The 27,936-nt window shown below is 39.3% G+C and overlaps 1 protein-coding gene across 1 annotated transcript in view; it reads right to left on the minus strand.

Moving 5' to 3' along the window:
- Positions 1-27,936, minus strand: part of SLC35F1 (solute carrier family 35 member F1) — a gene marked incomplete at its 5' end in the record, with an annotated part of 106,213 nt that overhangs the window by 13,652 nt on the left and 64,625 nt on the right. The window contains 4 exons of the mRNA XM_082048954.1: positions 8,592-8,746; positions 15,821-15,873; positions 18,804-18,960; positions 24,613-24,772. Of these exons, the coding sequence (XP_081905080.1) occupies positions 8,592-8,746; positions 15,821-15,873; positions 18,804-18,960; positions 24,613-24,772 (525 nt within the window). The remainder of the gene's footprint in view (positions 1-8,591; positions 8,747-15,820; positions 15,874-18,803; positions 18,961-24,612; positions 24,773-27,936) is intronic.

Genomic DNA, 27,936 nt, shown 5'->3' on the forward strand with positions numbered 1-27,936 from the left:
TACAGTCCTTCCAACTGTCTATATTCCCAAGCTTGATAGTATTCAGGTTATTGTGTTCTGTTTCTACTTCTGATGTAGCTGCTTCCATTTCTATTAATTATTGTGCATTATCTTAATATTTAACTCTCATCTTTCCTGAATATGACAGAAGGTCCCAATTTTATTTTGGTCCCAAACTAAATGTTGTTTAATTTTGGCCTCTGCTGTTTTTGCATAGTGAAACTATTTCTTCTCCTCATATACAAGAAGAACTTTTTGCTCTTTCACTTTCTTCTTAATTGTCAATTAAGAAGCAATTGGGCTTTACTCCATTTTCAGCTGCACAATATCAGTTTTCTTTTGTGATTATTCATTATTCCTTGTTTCATCTCTATTTATTTCTGACAATTTTTAAAGGGATGGTTTGTCCAGTTGCATCTGGAGCTCTCATTTACAAGTTCTCTTGTAAAAATCCAGATTACTTTAAGTCAAAGCTACTTCAAATCTCCTTCAGACTGATTATGAGCCTTTTAATCACCCAAAAGAGCAGATAGTTGTGCTTGCTAAACTTAACACACGCAGGTGCTGGGAATAACTCCAGAACTTTACTCCAGTTAATTAAGATAAGTTGCTTAGCAGCAGTGCTGATGACAAGCATTTATCCCATATCATTGGTTTGAAAGCTTCCAGTTTAGTGGGAAGGGGGAGTTTAGACAAAAAGAATATGCTTTTTGAAGACTTTCTAGCAGTTAATAAAATATCCTACTGCTTAGATTGAAAGCATGTAGAAGTTATGTTTTCTGTCTGCCTGTTGAGCCATTCCTCCATTGTGGTAGGAAATAGAAGGTAAACTGGACGCTTTAACCCTCTATGTATGTAGCATTCATGGATCTGCCTGGTAGGAGGCACAACTGGATTAAGCACTTCAATCCAGTTAGTTAATCAAAACAGATTAATTCATTAATTTCTAGTTTTACCTATGTTTCTTCCCAATGGCCCATGGACCATGTGGATGGCCAGGCATAATTCTTAACACGCTTCTAAAATATTCTACCTTCTTTTCTGGTAACTTCTGAAAACACGGACTTGCTCAATTCTGCAAGAAATCTCCCAATTTATAATGCAGCTATTGTGTTTAACTCTTAACATTTGCTTTCAAAGATGATTCTGTCTAAATCTCTGAGGAACTTCTAGCCTTTGTTTCCATAGGCTAAGGTGGAAATAGTATTAAATTTGAGGAACCTTAATCTGAAAATATTTGTAGATTTTCAGTATCTGAACCTTATTTAAGCTTTTCAATGCAGCTGCTGCTTTGCTAATTCATTACTTTTTTTGGCTGTCTCCTCTGAGGTGCAAATTATTGCTGAGGTATGTAACTTGACACATTCATTGTAATCCCTTGTCTTCAAAAGTATGCTTGACCTCAGAAATGCTGAGGTTCTCATTTAATTTTTTTTCCCCACAAATAATTATGAAGCTAAGCCTCTTGGTCTTGGTTTTCATATTCATTAAGTATCATTTAGAAAAAAAGCATGTTGTTGGTAAGAGCCAGCTCTTTTAATAGGATATCTTTGTTATGTTTTCCTGTCTGCACTTTTTATTGTAATCAAGAAAAAGGCAGTATTTGTTACAATATTTTTTGCTTTCTGCAGTCCATTTGAACCATTTTCTTGTTCTCTGTTCTTATGCATATGTATTATTCCACTCTCCCAATTTCCCTTTTTCAAGCCATGCTAACCAGCACCTTTAAAACCCAAATGTTTTGTTGAAGATTTGCCATTCAACAGTTAATTATTTCCATTAAAAGGAAGATTTCCGTTAATATGTCTGCACTTACATATTGGGTGAGAATATAAAAATTTCAACTTTACCTTTCACATGACTCCATTACTCTTTCCAAAACAATATTTGTTTCCTTCAGAGTGTAAGAATTAAACTTCATAATGTACTCTGTGGTATATTTAAGAGATCTCTGAACACCTTTTTCCTTATATCAAAACACAAAAACGAATTCAAACAAGGTAATGTGAGATGACTTATTTGTCTCCAAGTGCTAAAAGCCCATTGTTACAATATTTGGCTTTTTGCATTTCTTAAATATAATAATATTCAATTGTTAACTCCAAATGAAAATGATTGATGAATGGAGGCCTTATAAGGATGTTGTTGCATGTTCCACCAGTACAATGCTGTTGCCTCCCTTTGATGCTACAGTGCTCAGGTGTCCGGAGTGTTGTTGAGCTTGGGGGGCAGAGGAGTCTGGTGGGATCGCCTCTTCTGACTGCAGACAGCAGTGCCTTCAAATTACATACAAAATGAAACAGCATCCTGAATTGCACACACCCGCAGTTCCATTACCATTTCTCACTGGTTCCCTAAACACAGAAATCCCCTTACCTACCTGGCTAAGAAAGCAATGAAGACTTGGGGATGATGGACTCAGCATTCTGCAAGGAGTTGAAAATTCAGGTCCCATGACAGTGATGTGAATTATTATACCTTCTTCAAGCAGTCAAAATACATTCCTGTTTATTTATCCATGTTCAACCCATTCTCCAAAGACAATTATTTATTGAAGACACTTAAGAAAGAGTATTTTATAACTGAAACCATTGCTGACCCTCAGCATAACATTGTCCATATAGAGAAATGTCAGTGTTGGACTCTTAAAACCCTGTAGTTCCTCTTCATTTTGTATGAAAAATTAGAGGAAACAAATAGGTTCTATGCTGGGTCTCAAAACCTTTGCTTATGATTTAGTTTGGAAAATAACAACTTCTTGCTATAAGGTAAGGAAACCATTTTCCCAGTGCCTTCTAGGTCAGAGCACTCAAGGGGTTCATTGCAAGCAAGTCTGACCATCAATTTAAGTAGATTGTACAGGTATATATTCTATTTCTTTTCTTTCTCTGGAGACTGTCTGTGAACAGGCTGATTTTACACATTTGTTTACTACAGTTAATATTTACAGTATTTTTTTATTTCATGTATTCTTTTGAGTAGTCAATATCCATTAAGCACTTTGCTATCCAGTATGACCAAAGGCACCACATAGTGGTGCTTTTTTTTTTTTCCTGACTGGTTGGATTGTCAGTATAAACTACTTCTTACTGCAGTCTGAAATTGGTTCTATTTAATGATTATATAAGTTTCAACTGGACTCAAACATCTTTTACACAAATGAAAATTTAGTTGCTTACCTGCCTTACACAGGTATTTAAAAAGAGCATAAATGTGTCAGACAGAAAAGCTCTTTAGAAATTGTAAATAAATATTTTACATTTTAATACTTTATGCTATGCAGGAAGATGTGATACTGAGACATAACAAGATTTGATGCAAAAGTTACAGACAATAAAAAGAGGGGAGAAATGGAGAAAGAAATATGATCATCTAATAATTGATACAAAAATGCAAAAATCCTACTATCACTTGACAACCAGTCATGGAGCAGCAGGGCACAGAACAGTGTTATTGCCAGTAAACTCTGCTAACCAGGCATTCACTAAGAATATTAAGGAATCTAAATTATGTAGTCAATAGAACATAAACCCATGCATAGGTAGGTAGATCAACTCCTGGCTGTTCTCTTGCTGTAAATATGAACTAGTTCCTGGCTAGGAAACCAAACCATTGTTCGGTAATTAAAGAAAATCTTAAAAATCCTAAATGGAGAGGAGAAGTAGAAACTGCAGCTTTTTCAAGAACAGAAATCCTTCACTTGTTTCTGTAAGGAAACACCTATAGCTGTTGTTTCTAAAGTATGTTTGCTGGAAACTCTGGCACCTGCTGGCTGCAGCTGCCAGGATTATCTCCATGGCAGATGCCTGGATGCTTTGAAAGCTCCTTCTTGTGGTTCTGGGCTGCCTAGTGCAGGACTGATATTTTTTCTCCTGCTTCCAGAATCCATGAGCTGCATAACTGGTGTTTTCTCATGCTTGAGATCTCCCAGTCCTGGGATACCCGGCTGAAAACATTGGAAACCATGTGCCACTGCGACCTCTTAGATGAGTGGGTAAAACAACAGTCAGGGGCTGAGAAATGCCAGCCTATGTTTCCTTGGGACCATACTGAAAACAGGATGTTTTCACTTAGCACTTCTATTTTGATAATTAGGCATTTCCAACAAAAATGTATTTTGCTAGAAAACTCCTAACCTGTTCTGTTGTGAGCTGTATTCTAACATGAGACCAAAGAAAACCCAAAACAACAACAACAAAACAAAAACAAAAAAACCCCAAACTAAAAGCCCTGAAAACAACCTACAAAATTTGACATTTATGATGAGCAACTGAAAAAATATTATTGAAATTGAAGCTTTCATCACAACTTCTGCAATACAAATGCCGCTTCTTTTACACTCTTTTTTGATGGCTCTAAAACAGTGAGTATGTGTTTCACTATTCATGCTTTGCAACTAATGAATCTATTGCAAGATAGAAGAGATATCCTTTTAACAACACAGGATTTTCAGAAAGCTGCCATATCTGTCCTGTGTTGTTAAAATCTACTGTCAGACTGCAACATCTTGGTAGGAGTAATTTTGCTTTCCAGCTTCTACTCTCTTGTGTCATTTTACTTCATAGCTGGTTTTTTGTACGACATCCTGCACCATCACACAAACAGTGAGAGGCTGTGGCCATATCTGTCACAGGAATGTATATTCAAGTGTCACCAAAGACAAACTGGACTCCTTTCCCACTCAAGGCCTAACTATTTTCTAATTGGTTATAATTTGGAGGAGGAAATGGCAATAAATAAATAAAGGAACTTAAAGACATATGAAAAGCAGCTTTTAAAATGCCACTTAGGTGAAAGGTGCACAGACAATACAGCTTCATGGCAATGGAATTGTTGAGAAAGAGTCCCACTCTATGAAATTTAGTGGTTTGGAAAAGAAAGGGAAACACTCATGTAGTTTTCTGCACATTACCAGTGGCATAAAGAATTAACTATTAATATGGTTTATCCTCATTATTATCAGAGGCTCAGAAGCCTTCACCAGGATAAATGCCCTGGGAGATTAAATTCCATTCAACTAGAGAGCTTACAGGTCAAGCAACTTGCATATCTGATATTTCACCAGGAAGTTTATGACTGAGGAAGTAATAATACACAAACTAGTTGTTTAGACTGTGCTGCCTGCTCTACTAGAAATAACGATGCACCACTGACAGTACCACTGTAAAAGTTTAAAATACACAGATGTCAGTTCTCTAAGAAGTGCAAGCAAAGAAAAGGATCTTACTGACTTCAGCTTATACTTGCAGATAAGTTTAAAAAAACCAAAAAGCGAGAACATAATTTGAAGTATTTTCTCAGCTTGGTTAGATGATTGGGAAAAGTCTCTCAGGTGTTTATGGATGGCTGCCAAGTGAAAATCAAACTAATAAACAAACAATCCTCCACCAAACCAATTCCACCTCCTGCTCTCAAACCACAGACATCATATTAATCCTCCACGAACAAAAAAATAGGACAGTCTGAAGCATATGGAGTCGCAATAAGGCACGGTCTTTATTCCCACAGTCATGAAACTGTGAATTTTTTTAAGGTTATTCCTGGAGTGGCAGACTTTTCTAATTTAGGAAAATGAACTAACGCCCACCAAAGTCTGCAGAAAAGCTCATACTGGCTTCAGTGATTTGGATCAGGATGGTAAAGCACATGCTCCTAATTCTTCTCCTTTGTAAGGAGTAAGGGCTAATTTCATCTCATTGAAGCCTGTGTAAATCCACAGTTCATGGGCATTGCTTAAGATCCGTGCTGGTAAAAATTTAATTGGATCCTATTGCCCTCAACTTGTACCCCCTCTTCTCCATTATGTTGAAAACGACTTTTATGGCTTGTTTCTGATGTAACAGGAAGGCTGTCATCTGCTCCCTTCCATTGGAGGGAATGAGCATTGAAACATCATTTTTAGAAGCATCAGTAAGCATCAGTAAATGCGGTTTCAACTAGCATCATTTCAGATTTCTAGTGCTGAAAGGTTTTGAGTATAAAGTTTATCTGTGTAGCCAACTCCTTTGTCACAGATACTCTCTATGATCCTAAATCAAGATGAATGACTTCTTTGATTTACTATGAAATATATGCATTTTCTTCATTTGGTACTTCAAATTGCTACTATATCCAGAAATCCTGAATTTTTATAGCTGCATCTTGGATAAAATAATGAATGAATTTGCCAAGGCAGAATATAATTGATTGTGCTTGGCTTGCTAGGTAATGATATAATACAGTGTGACTCAACCTGCTGGTGCAGAACACAATCAGTATGCTGGCGGAAAACACAAAATAAACTGCTTAGATTATTTAGTGAGAACCCAATTTGCTTAGAATGACTAAAGCACAACATACAGCTGGCAAATGAAAAGTAGGAACTTTTAAAAAATCACATAAAAATAAAGCTAAGGCCGAGACTAAAATGTAAAAAAGAACACCTTCTAAGCAAAAAACAGCTCTTCACCATGAGGGTGGTGAGGCACTGGAACAGGCTGCCCAGAGAAGCTGTGGATGCCCCATCCATGGAAGTGTTCAAGGCCAGGTTGGATGAGGCTTTGAGCAACCTGATCTAGTGGAAGGTGTCCCTGCCACTGGCAGGGGAGTTGCAACTACATGATCTCTAAGGTCCTTCCAACCCAAACCATTTCTACGATAAATCCAACCAGATGAGGTGCAGAGAAGGACAGAGAGGTACTCAGAGGAACAGGTAAGATTTTGGCTTGCTCTGATTAGTGAACTAGAGGATGAGAGAGGATATGGTTGCTCTCTATTGATATACCAATCAAGTAAAACCAGCCACAAGTAAATTTATGCTGGAAATAAGGTTTCTAGTTGTTGGAGTGATGTTCTGAGACTGTATCCCAAGGAGAGCAGTGGAGGTAAAAAACCTAAATAGGCTGATCTAAGAGTTTGATAAGAGTTTGCGAAGAAGATTGCATGAAATGGTTAGCTGCAGGAGACTGAGATTTTCAAACAGTTTTCTAATCAGAGGAGTAAGGGGCAGAGGGTCCAACCAGCTACTTCAGAGGTGGAACTTAATCGGTTTATTAGGACAGATGATGAGACCTTGCTTTCAACCAGAAACCCTTGCAGAGCCTTCTCCTCCCAACCACTTTTTCAGTACAGCTGTTAAAGGAGGGGCCAAGGTACCACTGTGGTCAAGAGCTGACATGCACATACAGTAGAAAGACAGGCGGTCAATGAGGTTGAAAATTCTGCCTTCCTGGCTCTGTCAATGTACCCAACAATCAAACACAGGGAAAAACTGAAACTTTTTATGTACCTTCTGCCTTTCAAGTGCCTGAAATTTAAGGTCTGCATTTGCAAAACTGCTATTTTTTTTTTTTTTTGTCAGGTTTGAGTGATGCTGAGCACAAAGCTTTCCAACACCTTCTGCCTTTTGAGTTTCTGCCTCTAAAAGGAATTTGATTTTGCTAAAGCAACACCACAACTATTTCCAGAATTAAACTTGTCTGTATTTTATTGTGTAACAGAAGACATTTTGATTCAAAAAAATACACTATTTTGCTATAGGTATCAAATAATATTATTAACAGAGGATAACACTTTCAGCTAATTTTAGCTAACGTCAAACACTTAGGATTTGAAGTGTGGGGCAGAAAGAACTAGGAAGCAAATTACCATGAGACAGACCTGCGAAGTAGCAGACAGCCTTTACATTTTGTTCTTAGTAAAAGTTTTGGTTTTGTAATTGCTTTCCTTCTGCCTGCAAAATTCTTAAAGCCATAAAACCAAGATAAAAAGGCAATACGGAAAACCAATTTTGTGCTGGACTCAGAAGCTTCGAACTTCCACTGTCTCATTCATATTGATTTAGGTACCACTAGTATCACAGTATCTGATTTGGGCTTGTTAGCTACTCAGTATTTTAAAGCTTTCACTTACCTAACACTTCTCTGGGCCACCATTTTAGCTATCAAGTTACCTTTCTTTGATGAATAAGTTATGGTTCAAAGCAGTCGCCTCCTGCACCCTGATGCCACTTGCATATGATGGAGACTTGGGGGGATATTTGTGAACAATCAAGTGCCATTCCTTGCAACTGGAGACCAAATATGTGTGTGTACAGCACAATATTTTAAGTATTAGAGGATCCGATAGGTAAAAATTTAACTTCAACACAAATTTGCTGTATATTTTGGCATTTACACTTAACAGGCAAGCCATTGGTTTGGCTGACAAGAAAGGACAACTATAAATCATAAATTCAGAATCAGCATGAATGAAACAGCCTTGTTACTGGGCAAAAAGATTCTGTGGGAGTTTTGGAAGAGTTCTTCCCTTCATGCTGCCACCCTGGGTCTGGTGACAGCAGCTGCAAGTTACCCCGATAAGTAAATGAAATTAGTGATACAGGTACTCAAATCTTAGAATTTGTAGCAATGAGACTAAATAAGCTCTCTTTAGCAACTGGAAATAATAAAATAAAATTGGTTTTGGTGTGGGAAGACTGAAGCGTAAAAAAAATCTGCACTTTTACTGTTTAGATCTAACAAAGCTTGGAGGCTTCTTTGTTTCATTGTTCTGCATTGAAGTTTCTTCAGCCACACTGCTATTACCCACATACATCCCTCATTTCCACATACCTTGTAGTGGAAGAGGAATAATCCACAGAAGAGGCTGTACAGGTCAGCTGTGAGCAGGGAGAGGTTGACGGCAGTAGCACTGGTTTTCTTTATGACCACTGGCATAAAGCTGTAGAGGCCAAACATACAGGCACTAAAGCCAACATACAACAAGCCTGTGGAAGAGAAACAAGGAACAAAATGACTTTCCATAGCCTGGAGAAATGACTTGTGCTGGGAAGAAGAAGGCTATGTTTTCAGAAAAGGATGAAGAATGCTTTTGCAAGGAAGTGTGCATCCAAATTATTAAGATACACATATATAGACAGAGAAACAAAGAGTAACATTCTAAATATGTATGAAAACTAGTGAAAATCAAATCAGCAGTGGACATGAGGTCCTTTCTCTGTGGTCCCCATAAAAGCAGTGCTGTTTTAAGTTGGTGTGAATACCTCATGTCCAACATATGTTTGGATGAAATGATAGTAATGGTTCTAAACTAGAAGACGTGAGGTTCAGGCTAGACGTGAGGAAGAAATTTTTTAAAATGAGGGTGCTAAAATACTGGCACAGGTTCCCCAGAGAGGTGGTAGATGCCCCATCCCTGGAAACACTCAAGGCCAGGCTGGACGGGGCTCTGAGCAACCTGATCTGGTTGAAGATGTTCCTGCTCACTGCAGGGGGTTGGACTAGATGAGCTCTGAAGGTCCTTTCCAACCCAAACTATCTTATGATTCCTTGATTCTATGACACATCAAATTTAGTCTCTTGAGAACTCAAATGTCCCCAACACCAAGTGAGTTTGGCTGAGTTGGATGAAGCACAAAATATTTTTTGGGAACGGGCGTAAACAATGAATGCAAAAGTGTTCACAGAGGAGTTAATGAGCCAATGGATGAATACATGAGGATGGCACTCAAGGGACAAAAACCCTTGTCCTATTCTGCCTCCAAACCTGACAAATCACTTCACAGTTTTATGCCTCTGTTCCTCTACCACATTTTGTCTGCCTTCCTTAATAAAGATTTCCAGAGCCGAGAGTAGTTCTTGCCACATGTTTACAGAGTGCCTCAGACAAATTAGATTGTTAGACACTAATATAATAAAAATACTTTACAGTAAAAATGTAATCTCATTTAAAAGCCTAAATAACTTACTGGGAAAGAATTCATTGCTTCAGTTATTACTAGATAAGCCCCAAGAGAAATTAATCAATATGAAGTTAACAAAACAGCAAACACTTCACTCATCTGCTCTCATGCAAATAGTATTTCTTAGCCTGCCGTATGCTGCAAAATTCCCAGCTGATAGGTACACAAGCCCATATTTAGACTCATGCCAGCTCTTCAGAGCATGTTATTATTGACTAAAAGTTGCAGAAAATCTGATTGTCAAAGTCCTGAAAGGAATCAGAAGTGGGAGGGAAGCCTCTATGATTCCTATCTGCTTGTTGATGCACTTAGTTAAACACTCTTTAGAAAAGCTATCTAAAGGAGAAAATCAGTTGTGATAGTTTGAGTCCCTTAGAAGTATCTGAACTGAAGTTTACATTTATTTGAAACAAACACAACAGTCACAGAATGTCAGTGTGTGTATATTGATTGTTATGGCATGGTAACAAATATGAAATTTTATTCAGAATATGGATAAACATTGTAAAACTGCTTTTACTAACAGGTAGCAAATTTTACGGTGTGCATTTTATATGAGTAACATAGAATCAGTCTTTGCAGTGCTTGAAAGAACTGCTTTATGCAAACTCCACAACTCTTCTGTAGTAGGCAAATGATTGCAGCAAATGGAGCGTAGTTATGATCAATGAGAATCTGTTTGCATACATGAGCTTTAAGGCAGTTTTTCTGCCAGGCTTAAATCAGGAGCAGGTCAGAGGGAAAAGCCATTCTGGACCCAAAGTCAGCATTCTCAAAAACAGTCTACCAATCACCGGTTGGTTCACTGAGCTCCTGCTAGTCACTCTGGATTTAACACACATATTCAGGTGCTTTCCTGAGTTATGCTCTCAACTAACAGTATAATTTTATGGTACTACCTTGGTGTTTGTATTCTTTGGCAGCCAAATACACGCACTGCACAGGCTGTTTTTCCAAAGAGCGTTTCAGATCCAGTGGAAAATTTCTTAAATTGTAGCTGTCCTATCAGAGGTGAATGTAAATTGGTATTTCATTTACATCTTTAAAATACATGCAACACCCACCAGCTGGATGGCATTCAGTGATGACAACAAGGAAACTGGAGATAACATCATATGATTTTCAGATATTGCTTCTTAGAGAGCCAGTTTTCAGACTAAAAATATGTTTTAAGTCAAAGGCTTGGAGACTCGGCTTCCTCAGGTATCCCTGCAGCGCAAATGGCAGCCTTGGGAATTGCCACTAGTGCTGCCGTCCCAGGTGCTGGGACCTGTGTCTAACCAGGCACTGAGTCACTGGCACTGATTGCCTGTAGCAGGCACTGGTAAGAGGGGCTGCTTTTGCAATGATCTGCTGATTGGCTGGTCTGTGTTAAACCCTGAGAAACTTGGAACTGCCTGCTTTCAGAGGTGCTGGCACTGTCTTGAACCAAAGGCATGAAGGCAGCTCTGGGTGGGATTCTTTACACCTAACTCTGGACACATACTGAGGGTTGGTGGCCAATGAATAGACTGGGCCAATGAATAGACTTGGAAATTTTAGAGTGCAGGTTGTCCAATGTCTTTTAGACAGCAGCTTTAGCATAGAATGGTTTGTGTCGTGCATGTTTACTGTTGCTGATGATAAAGGGAATATATTTATCTAAATTAGATGTTCACATCACAGGTATCTAAACTCGATGGAAGGAATCTCATCTTGTCTTTTAGTGTTCATCTTGATAGGTAAGGTCACCAGTTTTGCCTGATTGGGTGTGAATGCCTCATAAGTGTCTGAACTGGGATCACAGGATTGTGGGGTGATTCAGGCTGGAAGGGAGCTCAAAGTCTCTTGTTCAAACTTGCTCAAACCAGGCTCAGCTGTGAGATCAGACCAAGTTGCTCAGAACTTGGTCTTGAAACCTCTGAGGATGAAGACTCCTCTCTGGGCAACCTGCTGCATTGCCTGCCTGTTCTCAGTGTGAAGATTTTCTCATTTGATCTCTCATTTGAAGATCTCTCATTTGAGCATCATCCTGTTGTCTCTCATCCACCTGCCATGCACCACTGTAAAGAGCTTGGCTCTGTCTGTTTGATAACCTCCTTATAGGTAACTCCCAAAGTGTTCTCTTCTGCAGGCTGAACAAACCCAAAACCGTCAGTATTTCCCCACTTCTCTTAAGACCAGGCATCTTCACACAAATGGACAGGACCTGCCCTCAGGGATTGCTCTAAAGTAGCCCAAGTACCACCAAGACTAACAGACCTTGGAAACTTCTGTTTAAGTTCCTGAGCATGCTGGTTGAATGTTGCATGTTTTAGTCTTTGCGTTTTTACTCCAAAAGCTACTGTTTCACTGGGATGAAATGGAATCAGTTATAATTTTTCATACTTGGAACTTTTTCTTCTTGGAATAAAGACCATTAAGAAATATTCAAACCCCTGGTAACAAAGGACACCTTCCTGGAGATTCAAACTGGCTTTTCTCTTAATTAAAACTGATGTTAGTTTATTTGTTATTATTTCATGTATCACTTTACAAAACATGTCATGGTCTCATACGTAATGACTCAGAACAGTATAATCATTCTCCTTTCAGTCAGGTTGTCAGCAAGTATTAATACTTAAACCTTCAAGGATTCAAACAGGGCTACACTGATCTATACCAAGTATGATGATGCTATGTATCAGGGGAATTTCCAAAATTAAAACCAGGAAAGCCACAATCTGTTTTAAACATGATAGACATCACAGATTGGCTGTAGATCTTGATATTCAAAAACTATTTGCATTTTACATCAGCTGAAAGGTAGCTCATGCATTCTTAATAGCACAATTATGGCAGATGGCAACAGGCCACCTTGAGTTATTTATTAGGTTGCCTGCTGTGAGTTTATCACTATCATTCCAAAGGCTGGTGATTCAACTCTGCTGGACTGCAGGTTTGAGTCTGTTGCAGTGGGTAAGTATTCAGGACAAGGCTGTGAACACCCTGACATAGATTTGTCAACCTCTACTTGACAACCTTGTATCACTGCCAACGCAATGGAAAGCACACTGAGTGCAGTGGAAGCCAGGAAAGAACACAGAACTACACATAATTGTCACCATTTAATCTGTGTTCAACTGTACTGCGTTTCCAATTATTGCTCTAACAAAACAAGTAGGTATCTATGATGCTCTTGCTAAGATGATCTCCTCCTTATGAAGCATAGGGATGCTTCAGAATTACTGACTAACTTTCAATGACATTTTAATGGCATCACAGACCAAGTAAGACTTTATTTTAATAGAACATTTCACTAATATTGAGTTACAGCAGAACTCCCAAGGAAGTATATATGACATTTACACGGTTAGTAGATTAATTCACTATGACCATTGCTAGCTCCAACAGTACTAGATTAATTATGTCCCTGAGCACCTTATCATGAAGTATACACAAACACTGATGCAATTATGCTAATTATCTCAGATTAAAGAAGGCAAAAACACTTATAGTACGCAATTGAGTGTGTTTCTCCATGGATACTTTAAATTTATTCATCATTTAGTTTTAGCTAAACCATCAAAACTCCAAGACTTCTAGGTGCGGTGTTTTGTGAAAGATACACTGTTTTTATTAAGGTTTATGAAGATGAGAGAAAATTGTGAACTAAGTTTAAGGAAATCAACAGTATATTCCACAACTTGTCGTCTGCAAACTTACTGAGGGCACACCCGATGCCTTGTCCAGATCATTGATAAAGAGATTGAACAGAACTGGCCACAATACTGAGCCCTGGGCAACACTGCTCGTGACCGGCTGCCAACTGGATTTGGCTCCGTTCACCATGACTCTTTGGGCCCGGCCATCCAGCCAGTTCTTTACCCAGCAGAGAGTTCACCCATTCAGGCCACAAGCTGCCAGCTTCTCCAGGAGAATGCTGTGGGATACGGTGTCAAAGACTTTAGTAAAGTCTAGGTAGGCAACAGCCACAGCCTTTCTTTCATCCTCTAAGCTGGTAACCTTGTCATAGAAGGAGATCAGGTTGGTCAAGCAGGACCTGCCTTTCATAAACCCATGCTGACTGAGCCCGATCAGCTGGTTGACCTATATGTTCCCTGGGATGGCACTCAGAATTATGTGTTCCATAACTTTCCCCAGCACTGAGGTCAGACTGACAGTCTCCAGATCCTCCTTTGGGTCCTTTTTGTAGATGGGTGTCACATTTCCTAACTTCCATTCAACTAGGACCTTCTCAGTTAGCCAGGACTGCTGATAAATAATTGAAAGTGGTTTGGTGAGGACCTCCACCAGCTCCCTCAGTACCCTTGGGTGGATCTCATCCAGCCCCATAGACTTGTGCATGTCTAGGTGATGTAGCAGGTTGCTAACCATTTCCCTTTGGATTATTTGGGCTCCATTCTGCTTCCCACCCCTATTTTCTGGTTCAGGTGGCTGTGTACCCAGAGAACAACTAGTCTTACTATTAAAGACAGAGGCAAAGAAGGCATTAAGTACCTCAGCCTCTTCCTCCTCCTCTGTCACTATGTTTCCCCCTGCATCCACCAGAGGGTGAACATTTTCCTTAGCCCTCCTTTTGTTGCCCATATATTTATAAAAAGATTTTTTGTTGACTTTTATGTCAGTAGTCAGATTAAGCTCTAACTCTAAGGGCTTCAGCCCTTCTAATTTCCTCCCTGCATAAGGTCACAGCATTCTTGTAGTCCTTCTGACTTGCCTGTACCTCCATCCAAAGGTCATAAACTTTCCTTTTATTCTTGAATTCCAGCCCAAGACTGAAGTTCATTCTGAAACTAGTTAACAAGCTATTGTCAATCACAGTATCATAGAATGGTTTGGGTTAGAAAGGACCTTATAGATCATCTAGATCATCTCGTTCCAACCTCCTGAGACAGGGGAAGGGACACCCTCCACTAGGTCAGGTTGCTCAAAGCCCCATCCAACCTGGCCTTGAACACTTCCAGGAATGAGACATCCACAACTTCTCTAGGAAGCCTCTCCCAGTGTCTCACCACCCTCATGGTGAAGAATCTCTTCTTTATATCTAATCTCAATCTACCCTCTTTCAGTTTAAAGCCATTACCCTTGTCCTATCACTACACGTCCTTGGAAAAAGTCCCTCTCCAGCTTTCTTGTAGGTCTTCTTTAAGTACTGGAAAGGTGTAATAAGGTCTCCCCAGAGACCTTTTCTCCAGGCTGAACAACCCCAACTCGCCCAGCCTGTCTTCATAGGACAAGTGTTCCAGCGCTACAAACATCTTTGTGGCCTCCTCTGCACTGTCTCCAACGGGTCCACATCCTTCTTATGTTGGAGCCCCAGAGCTGGATGCAGTGCTCCAGGTAGAGTCTCACGTGTATCTACTCCACGCTATTAGTATTCTTTTATTTCTTCTATTGTCACAAATAGTAAAAGATTTATTATAGGGACTATCCTAAATGTTGATTTGGTTTTAAAGCAAATAATTTGTTGGACTAATTAGATGGGAGTCTTAGCTCATAAACTCAGCTTTCAAACTGAAATAGGAAAGTGCAATCCACTGCATAGCAAAACACTGTAAGAGCTTCATTGTGCATGATGCTACCTAAACTTGTCTAAAAGGCACAGCTGCTATATTCCACCAAGACTACTTGGAAGGCAACTAGCCATTTGCATACAGAAATGCTCCCCTTGGACATGCATTTATGAGGCTATAATATGCCTGGAAACTGCAAGTACCGCTATTTTTAAATTTTTTTTTTGTTGTTAGGTTCCATTTTTATTTCATTGACATTCATTGAAAAGGTTTGGCTTTTAATGACTACCTTATTTATTTGTCCCAGTGTTGCATTGAATCTTAGAACTGGAACCCTATTATTGTTTCACTTCATGGCTGTCTGAATAATTAACTTGTGGCATTCATATGCTTAACCTAATGGTTCAAGGAAGGCATAATACAGCAATGGGAGGACAGATCATTTAAGAAAGGTTATGCGGCATGTGGTTCAACCTTTGGCAGTAACTGGCAGAAAAGTCACAAACATTGGCTCCTGTGAACCTTTGTGCCTGCCCCTCCAAACACTGGTTGTCTCCACGCCTCCTTCAGCAACTATCTTCAATGATGTAAAGTGTTTTCTTACCTATTTGCCAGTCCCAGGGAACTTTCAGCAGCTCTTTGTGTTCCATGATTGCACTATAAGAGAAGCAAAAAATTAATGGAAGAGAACAGAAGTTAAATTACTTTCACTTATTAAATTCAAATGCTGGACAAAACAACATACACAATCTTATCATAAAAAAATCTCTGTAGGAACCAAACACAATCACACTTTGCTAATCCACTCTGGCATTATCCCTGTGCCCATGTCTTTGAAAGATCTTAAGGGCAGTAATCACAAGTGATAGCATACAATCACCACCGTTTTATTTCCAGCTCTCCCTGCACCTGTCCAAAGTGCCCATCCCCCTGTGTGTTCAACCCTCTTCTACTCTTCTGATTTAATATTCTGAAAGCTTTTGAACTTTAATGATTAATAAAGTATCTGTTTGAGTAATTCACCCTTCAGAGCAGCTCTGCAGTGTCAAATAAATAGGTACCATAGGCTGACTTTGGGGAGAATGAATTGTTACACTCTGAGAGACATCAAATAGTCACAGCAATGAAGGTCAGGAAACAAAGCAAAGGTTTGGCCAAGCCACAAAAGTCCACTTTGAACATCATGTAAGTCTTGCACTGTACATTAACATCAAAATTCCAGATCCAGAAAATCCTAAGGTGGCAACAAGTCAGCTCTTCCAGACAAACAGACCATTGAAGATTAGGAGCTAGGTCTTCACTCAGCTAACTCCCTTCTGCGATCTGTGATTTCCAGATAACTCTTGCTGTGCAGAACTCTGCATGCTAGTCTGGAAGCTATTTTAAACAAGTATAAAATATGGAATTACACAGATTGAAAAACAAAGTACAGAGTACAAAAGGTGGTATACGGAAGACCAAGTTTAATGATGAAACTGCAGGAACTCAGTGCCTTCCAGATTAATCTGGTCTAGAGAGTTGCATCCTGGAAATTCTGATTTGCTTGCTGCTGATGTGGCAAATCTAATACTGTGTACAGGATAATAAGATTATTTTCCCTGCAAAATAACTAATGTCTTTGCATGCATAAGGCACATGTCTCTTTTATCAGCAATTCCTGAATAATATAATGAAAACAAACTCTAACATCTCTTGTTCTCACAAACAAATGTTAATATAACTTAAATGCAGGAACACTGCTATCATACTATTGCCTATCCAGTACAAAAGCAGCATATAACAATATGATATGGTCAGTGATGAATTATGATCTGTGAAACAAAGTCAAGAGCAACTGTGCCAGAAGTTGCCATTTAGTGATGCCAGATTAGTTGAAGAATTGGAACCACAATGATCTTTGAAAGGTTGTGGTGATTGGAGGAGATCCCTGGTGACTGAAAATGGACAAAAGCAACATCCAGTTTCAAAAGGAGCAAAAACTACAGCATAGTCAGCTTTATGCTAACCTTTGGGAAGATCATGGAGCAAACCTTCCCAGAAGCCATTTGCAGGAAATGAATACGACATGACTGGAAACAGCCAGTACAGACTTCTCAACAGCAAACCATACCTGACCAAACTGACTGCTTTCTATGATAAGATGACTGGCTCAGTAAATAAATGAGAGGGAATGGATGAGAGGATGAGGTGTAACCTATCTTGACTTCAGCAAAGCTTCCAGCTTGATTTCCCAAAAGATCCTTAGAGACTGAAGAGGTATGGACTGGATGTGGGGACTACCCACAATGTAGTCTGATGAAAAAGGCCAAGAGAAATTTCATGAAGTTCAAGAAAAGCAAATATGAACTCCTGGTGTTGAATAACACTATGCAACAGTACAGGCTGGGAGCTGACTGGATAGAAAGCTGCTTTTGAGAAATAAACCTTGGAGTCCTGGTGGACGTCAACCTGAATGTGTGTCAGAAATGTGTCCTTGGAGCAGAGAAGGACAACTGCATCCTGGGCTGTGTTAATACACACACAGAGCTCAACAAATGCACTGCTCTGATGCCCTCAGAATCTGTTAGTCCATACCTACCAACACCTGAGGTAACAAAAAAGCTTTAACCAAAGATATTAGGCACATTTATGTGATCTTGAATTCTATATTTTTAAAAAAAGGAACTACTTGTGTGGTAGCCAGTTAATACAAATAATTTTAACCCATGGATTCAGATCCTACATAAATATAAAAAGCTTTCTGGCTAAAGAAATATAACTAATTAAGTGGGAATGGATGCGTCATAGTTTTGATTTCCCAAAAGCCTTTGTTCTTAGAAGCTGAGTAGATCACATGCGCAGGGAAGCAACTTGGTTTTGATTTATAATAAAAAGTTATTCTGTGTGACAAGCACCAGTGACTGATCTGCATAAAGTATGGTTATCTTGCATGGTGACTTCTACTACACTTTCATCAGTGACAGTATTACAACACTGGAAGCTACCTTCATATTCTGAGGCTTGTAGGTGAGATGGTCATTAGGTACATACGGTTATAGATGGGACTCAATAGTTCCTGAAATCCACGTAACAATCACCTGAGTACTAAATATTTTTAAGTGAAAAGGCCAGTTTCTTAAAGGTTTTTTCACTATGTCCATATCATAACATAGTTACACAGAACAAGCCAATCAGTAAAATACCTTCTCACTGGACGTGTTTTCTACTTGTTTAGAAATTTAAGTGACTATGAAAAGTATGAAACAGAACCAGAGAGAGGTGTAGATTTTGCTGTTCACAGATCAGACCAGCATGTGAAATATCCACTTGTCTTCAAGCAACAAGATGGCAGGATGTGTCTTCTACTCCTCCCTCCTTACATCACTACTCAAGGACACCAGTCCTTGAATTAGAGTACTTAGGTACAAATTTGTGTTCTTATTCAAAACCACTGATCTGAAATATGAAAACCAATGCAAATTCCAGAATTAGAAGATGCCTACCCTCCACAGGAGATGGCTACCTTTGAAGGGAGGGTTAAAGTACCTCAATGGAAGCCACAACTGCACTTATTTGAATGACCTTGGGGCTCAAATCTGCTCACTTACAGTTGAATTCCGCTGAAGAAGGAGCCAAAGAGTCCAATCATGCCCAGGAATTCCACTCGGCTTAGATTTCGGACAATATACTCCTCGCAAACATTCGAGATGCCGTATAGCGTTGCTCCACCCAGTACTAAGAGATCCCCTATCAGTTTATTTTCACCTAGGAATAAACAGGGAAAAAATCAGAATGTGTCAAAACAATTATCTTTTGCCTAGAATCATCGCAAGTTCCTCCCTACAGATTTCAATCCTCAGTCAAGAAGTAGCCCATATCTGGGTTAATAAGCTGAATGCAAATGTTCTGTCATTTTAACAATGTTCATTCAATATCGCAGCAAAATCTAGCAGAGGTGAAGGGAGAGCATAATCCTTGCTGTAGATAAGATAATCTGAATATGAAAAATTTGTAAAAAAATATAGAAACCAAGTGGCACTGTTCAGCAACTAATCCTTTTTGGTTTATTACTATTACTTTTTTTTTTTTTTCCCAGATACAATGTAACTCAGCTATACAGAACAGTTTGCATCTCATCTTGAAATCTCACCAGCCTAAAACATGTCCAGTATTTAGATGTGAAACCAACTGAAAAATTCTGTCTACCTGTGAAATGAGTGAAGAAATCACTGCAACCCCAATATTGACCTCATTCTCACATGATGCTGTTCGACAAGAAAGAGAGAAGGAAGGACGGGGTGTAGACAGGGCGATGATAATGACAAGATTTTTAAAAGAGGTTCAGATAACACTGCAGTACCTAATGCATGCTATGAACATCGAGATGTATTTTCAATACCCCCAGGTATATATAATTACTAAAACATCATATAATCAGAGACTGTTTGAAACATTTTTAAGTCTTGGAGGCTTTTATTACTGGGGGGAAGGGAGCGCTGGAGAGAGATTTATTCAAGATCAAGTTCCAGCTTGAAAACTGAGACCTTGACTTTGCAAGTGGATGCATGCAATTCCTTCTGCACATATGGCTTGTTAAACCATTTCTACAAGAGCTACAGCTTCACAAAACTGTCAGACATTGCTGCAGAACCATATTCCAAAAGGCTCGGTATAATGGAATTTCCTTTGAAAAGGTTCAGTTGAAATGCTGAAGCACTAGACTGTATTTTTTTTTAAAGAAACCTTGTTTTCTTTTAAAATACCTCTTGATTTATTTTTTAAAGTTTCTGCCCTTTTAGGTTTTATTATTATTGACTTGTAAAATGCACACTGCAGTAAATAAAAATGGAAGCCAAACATTCTCATTCATTCAAGATGTTATTTTCAACATTTTTCTTTACGAAATTCTTTTAAGCCTTCAGTTTTCATTCTGAACTACAGTGTTGAAATTTCCAGTGAGAAGAAATTTCTGAAAATAAGAATAGTCATAAGATGACAGACCAAGGGTTTATTTATCCAGTATCCTGTCTCCAGCACTGGCTATAAGCACCAGAAAAGTATAAATTGTTTAGGAACAAATAGAAATGGGGTAAAATTTAAACTACTCCCAGTGACACTCTCTTAGTCTCCGACGTTTTTCAGCTTAGGAGATATGGCTTCTGTTTATTTAGCAAACATCACTAGATTTCTCTATCACGAACACATCCAGTCTGTCACTGAATTTCTGTCCTGCAGGTACCTTAACCAACAGCATGTTTATATTTGACTATTTATCTTTTTAAGATTTGGTACGTATTTTCCTTTTAGCCTTCTTTTGCAATCAGACACAGAATATGCCCTTAATTTAAAATAAGCATCAGCACTTTACAAAACCTCTTCATACGCCTGATGTATTTAGTGTTCCACAGTGGTTCCAATCAACCCTCACTGAGCTCATTCATTTGGTATTTATTACAGTTACTCACTGACACTTCGGGGAAGTACTACCGAAAAAGCTTTTGACCTTAGAGCTTGGCTGTGCTGAACTACTGAGACAAAAATATCAACCTTTTGCATCTGCAAAACAAAGACAGCTCAGAGGCTGAACCCTTTCATAGAGATGGGATGGCCCTGAGCATCATACCATGATGGCTCTCCCCAAAATGCACTCATGCTTGTAGGGCATGAGCCTCAACCTTCAGGGCTTTCATAGAATCATAGAACCATTTTGGTTGAAAAACTCCTTTAAGATCACTGAATCCAACCTAACACTGTCAAGTCCACCTCTAAACCATGTCCCTAAGAACCTCATCTACATGTCTTTTAAACGCCTTAAGAAGAGGAAGCCAAGACCTGGTCAGAACACAGGGCTGCCCAGCCCAACGCTCCTCTGGCACTGGGCAGCACAGGGTGGCTGAGGAAAAAGTAAAGAAATAGTGAAGGACGGAGGGATTTTTATCTGCCAGCTCTCAGCAGACTAGGGATTTTCTGAGAAGGAAGTTGCATTAGACAGTCAAACTTAATAGATCTTGAGGGATTCTTCATTGATTTGTGTAAAGTCTGTATATTTTTGGCCTACTATTATATTTAAAAGTACTTCATGTTTTTACCTTTTAAGCCTGATACTTCACAATTATCTTGAGCATACCATAATTTTTCGATTGTGAGAAATATTTAAGAATCACTTTGTACTGACCCTTTCCATACCACTGAAGACTTTGTGTACCTTTATCAAATTCTGCCTCTTTCTTGCCTTTTCTGAGAGATGAAAAGTCCCAGTCTGCATAAAGTCTCATCACCCTGAAGCCATTTTATGCCCTTGAACAGCTTTCTCACCTTTCTCCATTCCTTCTATAGGCTTATTTTCTGGTTGTTTCTTGCACTGACTAGAGTAATACATGGTACTCAAGAGGTCAGCGCATCAAAACTTTATATACTGGCATAAAAATGTTTTATACTATTTTTTGGGTTTCTTTCCTAATAATTCCTAGCATCCTGTTTGTCAAATGCCTTTTCTTTGCTTCCTCAAGAGGCTGACTTTGGAACTTTTCCCCAAGACTGACATATTTTCATGGATGTAAAATCCACATGCATCTACTGGTTTCATTGCCAGTGAAATATATATCAACTGGCTAGGGGCATTCTGAAGAATTCTAGGTTAATACAGTTGTATTTGACCCATTTAATAGTGTAGGTAATTTTTTTGAAGAAACACAAAACATAGTTTGGCAAAACAGGCTTTGCATTAATAATTGTTAGCATATTTAATGTTCTCTGGAAGTAGAAGACTTAGAGTCCAGAGAGGAGTTAATGTTTTGGGGACTAGTTATTGCACTATAGTGTAACATAAATCATTTAAATATGAACTATGTTCTGACACAACTGTTTTTCACACTCTCATTAGACCACTTTGCCACATATTTACCTTAATCCACAGCACTAAGAGTTTTTTGTTTATTTGGTTGGTGGTTGTCTTCTTTCCTTCCTTTCTTTCTTCCTTCCTTTCTCTCTCTCTCTTTCTCCCTCTTTCTCTCTCCCTTTCCCCTTCTTTCTCTTTTTCTCTTTTTCTCTTCCTTTCTTCCTTTTTCTTTCTTTTTCCTTCTCTCTATCTTTCTCTCTTTATCTCTCTCTTTCTCTTTCACTTTCTCTCTCTCTTTTTTATTTTTGTTGTAATTACTGACATTCATAATATCTAAAAATCAGTCTCAATGTGTCCCATCTTAGACTACACATATTCTCTTATTAACAGGACTGAAGTGACTGTTTTTCAGAGACTGTGGTAAGCTAAAGCTGTGAAGTGCTTTGAAAAATCTGCATGAAACACTTAGACCTCTGTGTAAGGGACCCCTGTGTATTTATGAGAACACAAGTACTAAGGTACCTCAGGGATATTAGTTCAAGAAAGCGTTATTTTAAGGTATACTTGGCATGTGAGAGAGCACAAAGTACTTGATAGTAATTGCTTTTCCTATTGAGTAATGTGCAAAACATCAGCCAGGATACAATAGAAAGAGGCAAACTACCATATATTTATGAAAGTTGAAAGCATGTCTGCACATTACACCTAATTCCTGCAGACAGTTTGGAAAATACCTGTTAATCTCTCAGTGATGCACTTCAAATTCATGTTCCCTTACTGTAAGAGTAAGCAGACTAGATTGCTGTAGGCGGTATGTGCCTTACGGAACTTCTAATCTAGTAAATAGTATAGTCCACAGGGGCACACAGGTGTCTACACATCTTGTCCTATAATATATAGGATAAACAGAGGAGTTTACTGAGGACTAATGCAGCACCATTGCTTTTGGTGTATTCCTTTCTTTTGTTTACCCAGTCCTAGGAAATATTCTATAAATGGTGTGGAATCCCTTAATGAAGAGTTTCAATAATTTATTTTGTTTTGCTGCCAAGAATTCTTTTTATTTGTAGATTTTTAATACATAGTTTTACCCCTTCAGATAAATTAAACCAGTTGATCTATTTTATTGTTAACTACAACATAATTAGCAACATCATTTTGCCACTTGAAGTCTCTCTGCATAGCAATAAGCAAGGACACAGTTTTTCATGTGAAGTTCTGAATTAAAAGGCAATAATGCATATTACCAGTTTTCTTTCTGGACACAGTTACCTAAGAGCTATACCCATGCTTTAGCAACATCTAATAATACCTAATTATTGCTTTAGTGATTATTATTCGTGCTTTAGTAGTATCTAATAATACCTAATTATTACAGTTGGATGGCAAAGTGTCAGTGCTCTTCAACCTGTTCCTAGTCTGCTGAGGTCCATTGCCCCACATGCTCCTGCTGCTCCACAGCTCACCCACCCTAGCGCGCTACTCTCTGAATTACTGGAACACAGGGCTGAAATCCCAGTCCCTCTGAAATCAGTAATTCCCAACGCAGCTTTGGTTGTCTGATTTCACAGTACAGAGTATATTCTTTCCTTTTTAGTTGGGGTAGGGCTATTTCTGGAAGAGACCAATGAATTAAAAGTCTCCTTTTAGGATAAAGGACAAGGATAAAAGGGGGCAGGGAGATACGGTGAGCACTGTCACAAAGTCCGTATTTTATTTAGTAGCATCTCAGCAAATGCAGTTTCTACAACACTTGCATTTGTATTCAGAAAGCTGAGTCAAGAATTTTAAATCCCAGTGTATTATGCTCAGCTCACAATTCAGTGCTTTTAATTAAGAATGAAAACTGTGCCTAATTGACAATCTTTGAAAAGAATTTCCAGCCTTCCCACATCATTTGGGTTGGCACTAGAGAAATCAATGTGACAGAGGAAGTTGATCAATGAAATCTAACTCTGTCTAGTCTGCATTAATAGCTACACACACATTATTCATATGATGCCGCGCACAAAAAAGAACATTTTACACACAAGGAGGTTCTTTTCAATAATGACGCAGGCAAATCCCAAACCTTTACCTCTGAGACTGTGTTCAAAACTCAATTGGTACATTTAGTATGTAGGTTCAGGTTCTTTTCATATCTACCCAGCAACCCTGCCTCTGTACAAAAAGGGAACAATGTTGAAGAGAAGTAAGAGCACACAGTAGACATGAGAGGTGCTTATGACTCAAAGATGTAGGCAATTTGGAAAGGAAGTAACTGAGGTTTGCAGATCAACAACTAAGCCAAACCAGAATGAAACTACAAGTATTTAGCTTGTTCCCCTGTCTCCCCAACCTGCACAGAGGGCAACCTGCCTTCTGGACACAGGGCCCATGACATCTGTTTGCAGCAGTGTTGACTTCCAAGTGTCGACCCATTTTTGTTCACTATCCCTTCTGACAAAGAAGCAACTTGGAATGGCACAATGCTTTGAAGGTACAGTTTTGGTTTTTTTTTTTTGTCCCGATTTGGCACGTTCTGGTCAATGGTTTCTCTAAACAGAACCTGGTCATACAACCTATCCATCCTTACTCACCTGCTCCTTGCTGTCTCCCAACAAGGACATCTGCTCCTGCCATGCAGCCCATGCCCAGAATGCAGACCACGATCCCAATGAAATGTACTGCCTTGTATCGTACCAGTAAGAAGAACCAGGAAAGCAGTATCACCACTGGGATGACAAAACAGTCTAGGAGCTGTCAAGAAAGAAAGGAAAAAATCAACAAATCAACCTGCTAACACTTTGACCTAAAATACTAGGATAGATTCCAGCAGAGGGAAGCAGTGTTATTTAGTTAGCAACAGCACTTTCTACCAGCCAGAAAGTGTATTCAGGTGGTTATGTCATTCAACAAAGGATAATGCTATTCTGTTAATGACTATTCCATGAATTCAGGAGAGCTGTTGCTCTACGGTAACACCCAAAAGCACTGCCTTGCTCTTGGATTCAGATGCATATTTCAAATCCATGGGAACGAAACGTGGGCCAAAAGAGAGCCCCACCATTCCATCTGGTCCTCACCTCTGGTGATTAACAGACAAAAACTGATGGCAGTTTTCCTGCAGTCTAGACATATGCTTCAATTCAGACATTTCAGGTCCAATTAGGAGGAATGCTCATAACGCACAAGTTGATCAGATTTATTAAATCTGGCAATATAAATCAAGGGGTTTCTGCATGCAGAATACTTGTGAAAAATCTGCCCCCTTGCGGGGACTGTTAATGCCTTGAAAACATAGTCCCATATGCCTCTGAAGGAAACAAACAAAACCACCTTGCCTGCAGTGCAAGAAGCTCAGTCTTCTTGTCAATAGACCCTGGGTAAGAGCTTTCTCAAAGAATTGTTATGAAATAAAATATTCATTTTTTTTTCTCTTGTTGTTGTTTGTTTATTTTGTTGTTTTTTTTTTTTGTTTTGTTTGGTTTTTTTTTTTTTCCCCAGAGGCACCCAGCAATAAACTCAGAGAACCCACAAGAAAAGAAACATGCCAAAAGTTTGTGAGAGGACCATGAGATTTTCAAATTAAAATATATTTTAGAAACTACCGGTATGTCACCAGGAAATATAAATCCTGGGTAAGGAGCACACAAATAAACTTGACTTTAATCCCACTTCCTAAAGGGATACAGATAATTAAGAGTCGTGACTCTGTGAACTAAAAATAAGATTTAACAAATTGTGCAGGGTAAACTACTGTTCAATGCCAATTGATACAGCAGGAACCAGAGCTCTACGATTGTGCATCTTTTTCCTAATGAAAATGTCTGCAACAACCAAAGCAGGAAACTGTGTCTGTAATTCTGGAAAACTGCTCCAGATGTTGTTACCTTGATTTTAAATTATGCAATTTATTTTTTCTTCCCTTTGGGCCTATTATGTCCTACTTGCTCCCTCAGTGTGATTTACCACTAAGCACACTAAGTATTATCAAATAATGATCACATCCCTTTTAACTTTTTGTCTATGTGTTATCTGAAGAGAAAACATTATTTTTTTTTATGATTTCAAGGATTTCAGTGCTTAAAGAATTATCCTTTACATGTGAGATACCTGTGTAATAAATACTAAATTTGGGGGATCAGCAAAAATATAAAAGCCAACTTTCGGACTATGGATAATTTCCCTGAAACCTTGTTGGAAAAACAAGAATGTGCAGTGGAAACTCATCTATTTCAAAGATTCTCCAGACAGTGAGTGGCAAAAGCCTTTGGAAGAGAACTGGTTCCACAGCGGGACCACGCTCCTCTTGGGAGGCTCAAGCAGTCCCAAAGAACTGCAGAACAGATGAGTGAAATTACAAATGGGAAAGGTTGGTGCTAAAAGCAGGTTCTGCATTTAAAATGAAAGCTAATAATCTAAAAGGCATGGTCAAGCCTCTCTAAAATGAAAACTTTCTCCAGCAGTCCTCAAAATGCTGTCCTTCACAGACTGAACACAAAAAGGGACCAGGTCTAGAAGAACTGCAATAAGTTCCTTTGTCTGCATGGGACATCTGCTTGGCCTCTGAAGAGTCTGTAACCTGAACAGCATATGACACAGCCAACACTCAGTGCCCAGTCTTTGCAAAAACATGCATATACAAGACACCACCTACACAAGAACTACTTCAGAAGTCATGCTGCTGGGAGCAAGGCAGCTCTTGGGGCAGGGAGGGGTGGTGTCAGGACTAGGACTACTGAGCACATGCATTAAATCCTGGCACATGGTGCAGGTGAGGTGGCACATGGCGTTCTCCTGCCACTGGAAGGAGGGACAGGGCCCACCTAGCCAGCACAGATGGTCAGTGCTGCATGGATAACATCCCCTGCACATTTCTCATGCACTGTGGATTTCTGTACTTTGCCAACACATCCCTAGCACATACCAGCGACAGGTGGCACACCTGAGGGAAGCTCACTCTTCATTGTAACCTATGGGATGCGGACACAGCTCAACACCTGCCCTCTCAATCCACAGCTCATGTCACAGCTCTGCAGGATGGATGTGTGTTCATCATTAGCTGCATCGACACACACTGCACCCATCATCTCTGCTAAAGATGGAGGGAAGGTGGTGCCAAGCAGCAGACAGACAGTTATTCCTTACATTGCTCACAGCTATCCCTGAAGGTGTGAATGCCTCTATCCCACCCTCCAGTGCAGTACTGAACAGGTGAGCTTAACTCACAGTTTTCTGACCTCATCACAGTTTTCCACTACTTGAAGTGTGGCTACAAAGAAGATGAAGGCTCTTTCTTCACCAGAAGCTACATGAAGAAGACAAGAGGCAATGGGTATAAGTTGCACTGGGAGAGGTTTCATCTCAATATAAGAAAGAAATGTTTTATACTGGGAACAGTCAATCACTGGAACAACCTCCCCAGGGACGTGGTAGAGTCCCCACCACTGGAGATCATCAAGATGCAACTGGACAGGGTGCTAGATAATCTTATTTAGGATCCCTTTCCCACAAAAGGTTGGACCAGATGATCTTTGGAGGTCACTTCCAAGCTGGGCTTTTCTATGAGTCTAACAATTGGTAGTTGGCATCAAAACAACGTGGAGAAGATCACATGGGCAGGCACCTGTATCACCTTGGAGAAAGCAACCAAAATCTGCCACCAGGAAGAGCCACCTTTACCTGGCTCAGTGCACACAGCTTCCCTTCCACATTGTCCTGGAGTCACCAGTTACCAGTAGGTTATACCAACTGAATTAACTTTGCACTGGAGAAGAGGCAAACCTACACTTGAGTTGAGCTGGATGTGAGTAAAATAGAGCCAGACAGAGGTAATGCAGTCTGCCATCACCTTCTTCAGGCAAACACACAAGATTTGAGCACCCTCTTCCCATACATACACGTACTGTCCAGAGACAATT

This window comes from Streptopelia decaocto (assembly GCF_964273445.1).
Source record: "Streptopelia decaocto genome assembly, chromosome: 3".
Taxonomy (NCBI): domain Eukaryota; kingdom Metazoa; phylum Chordata; class Aves; order Columbiformes; family Columbidae; genus Streptopelia; species Streptopelia decaocto.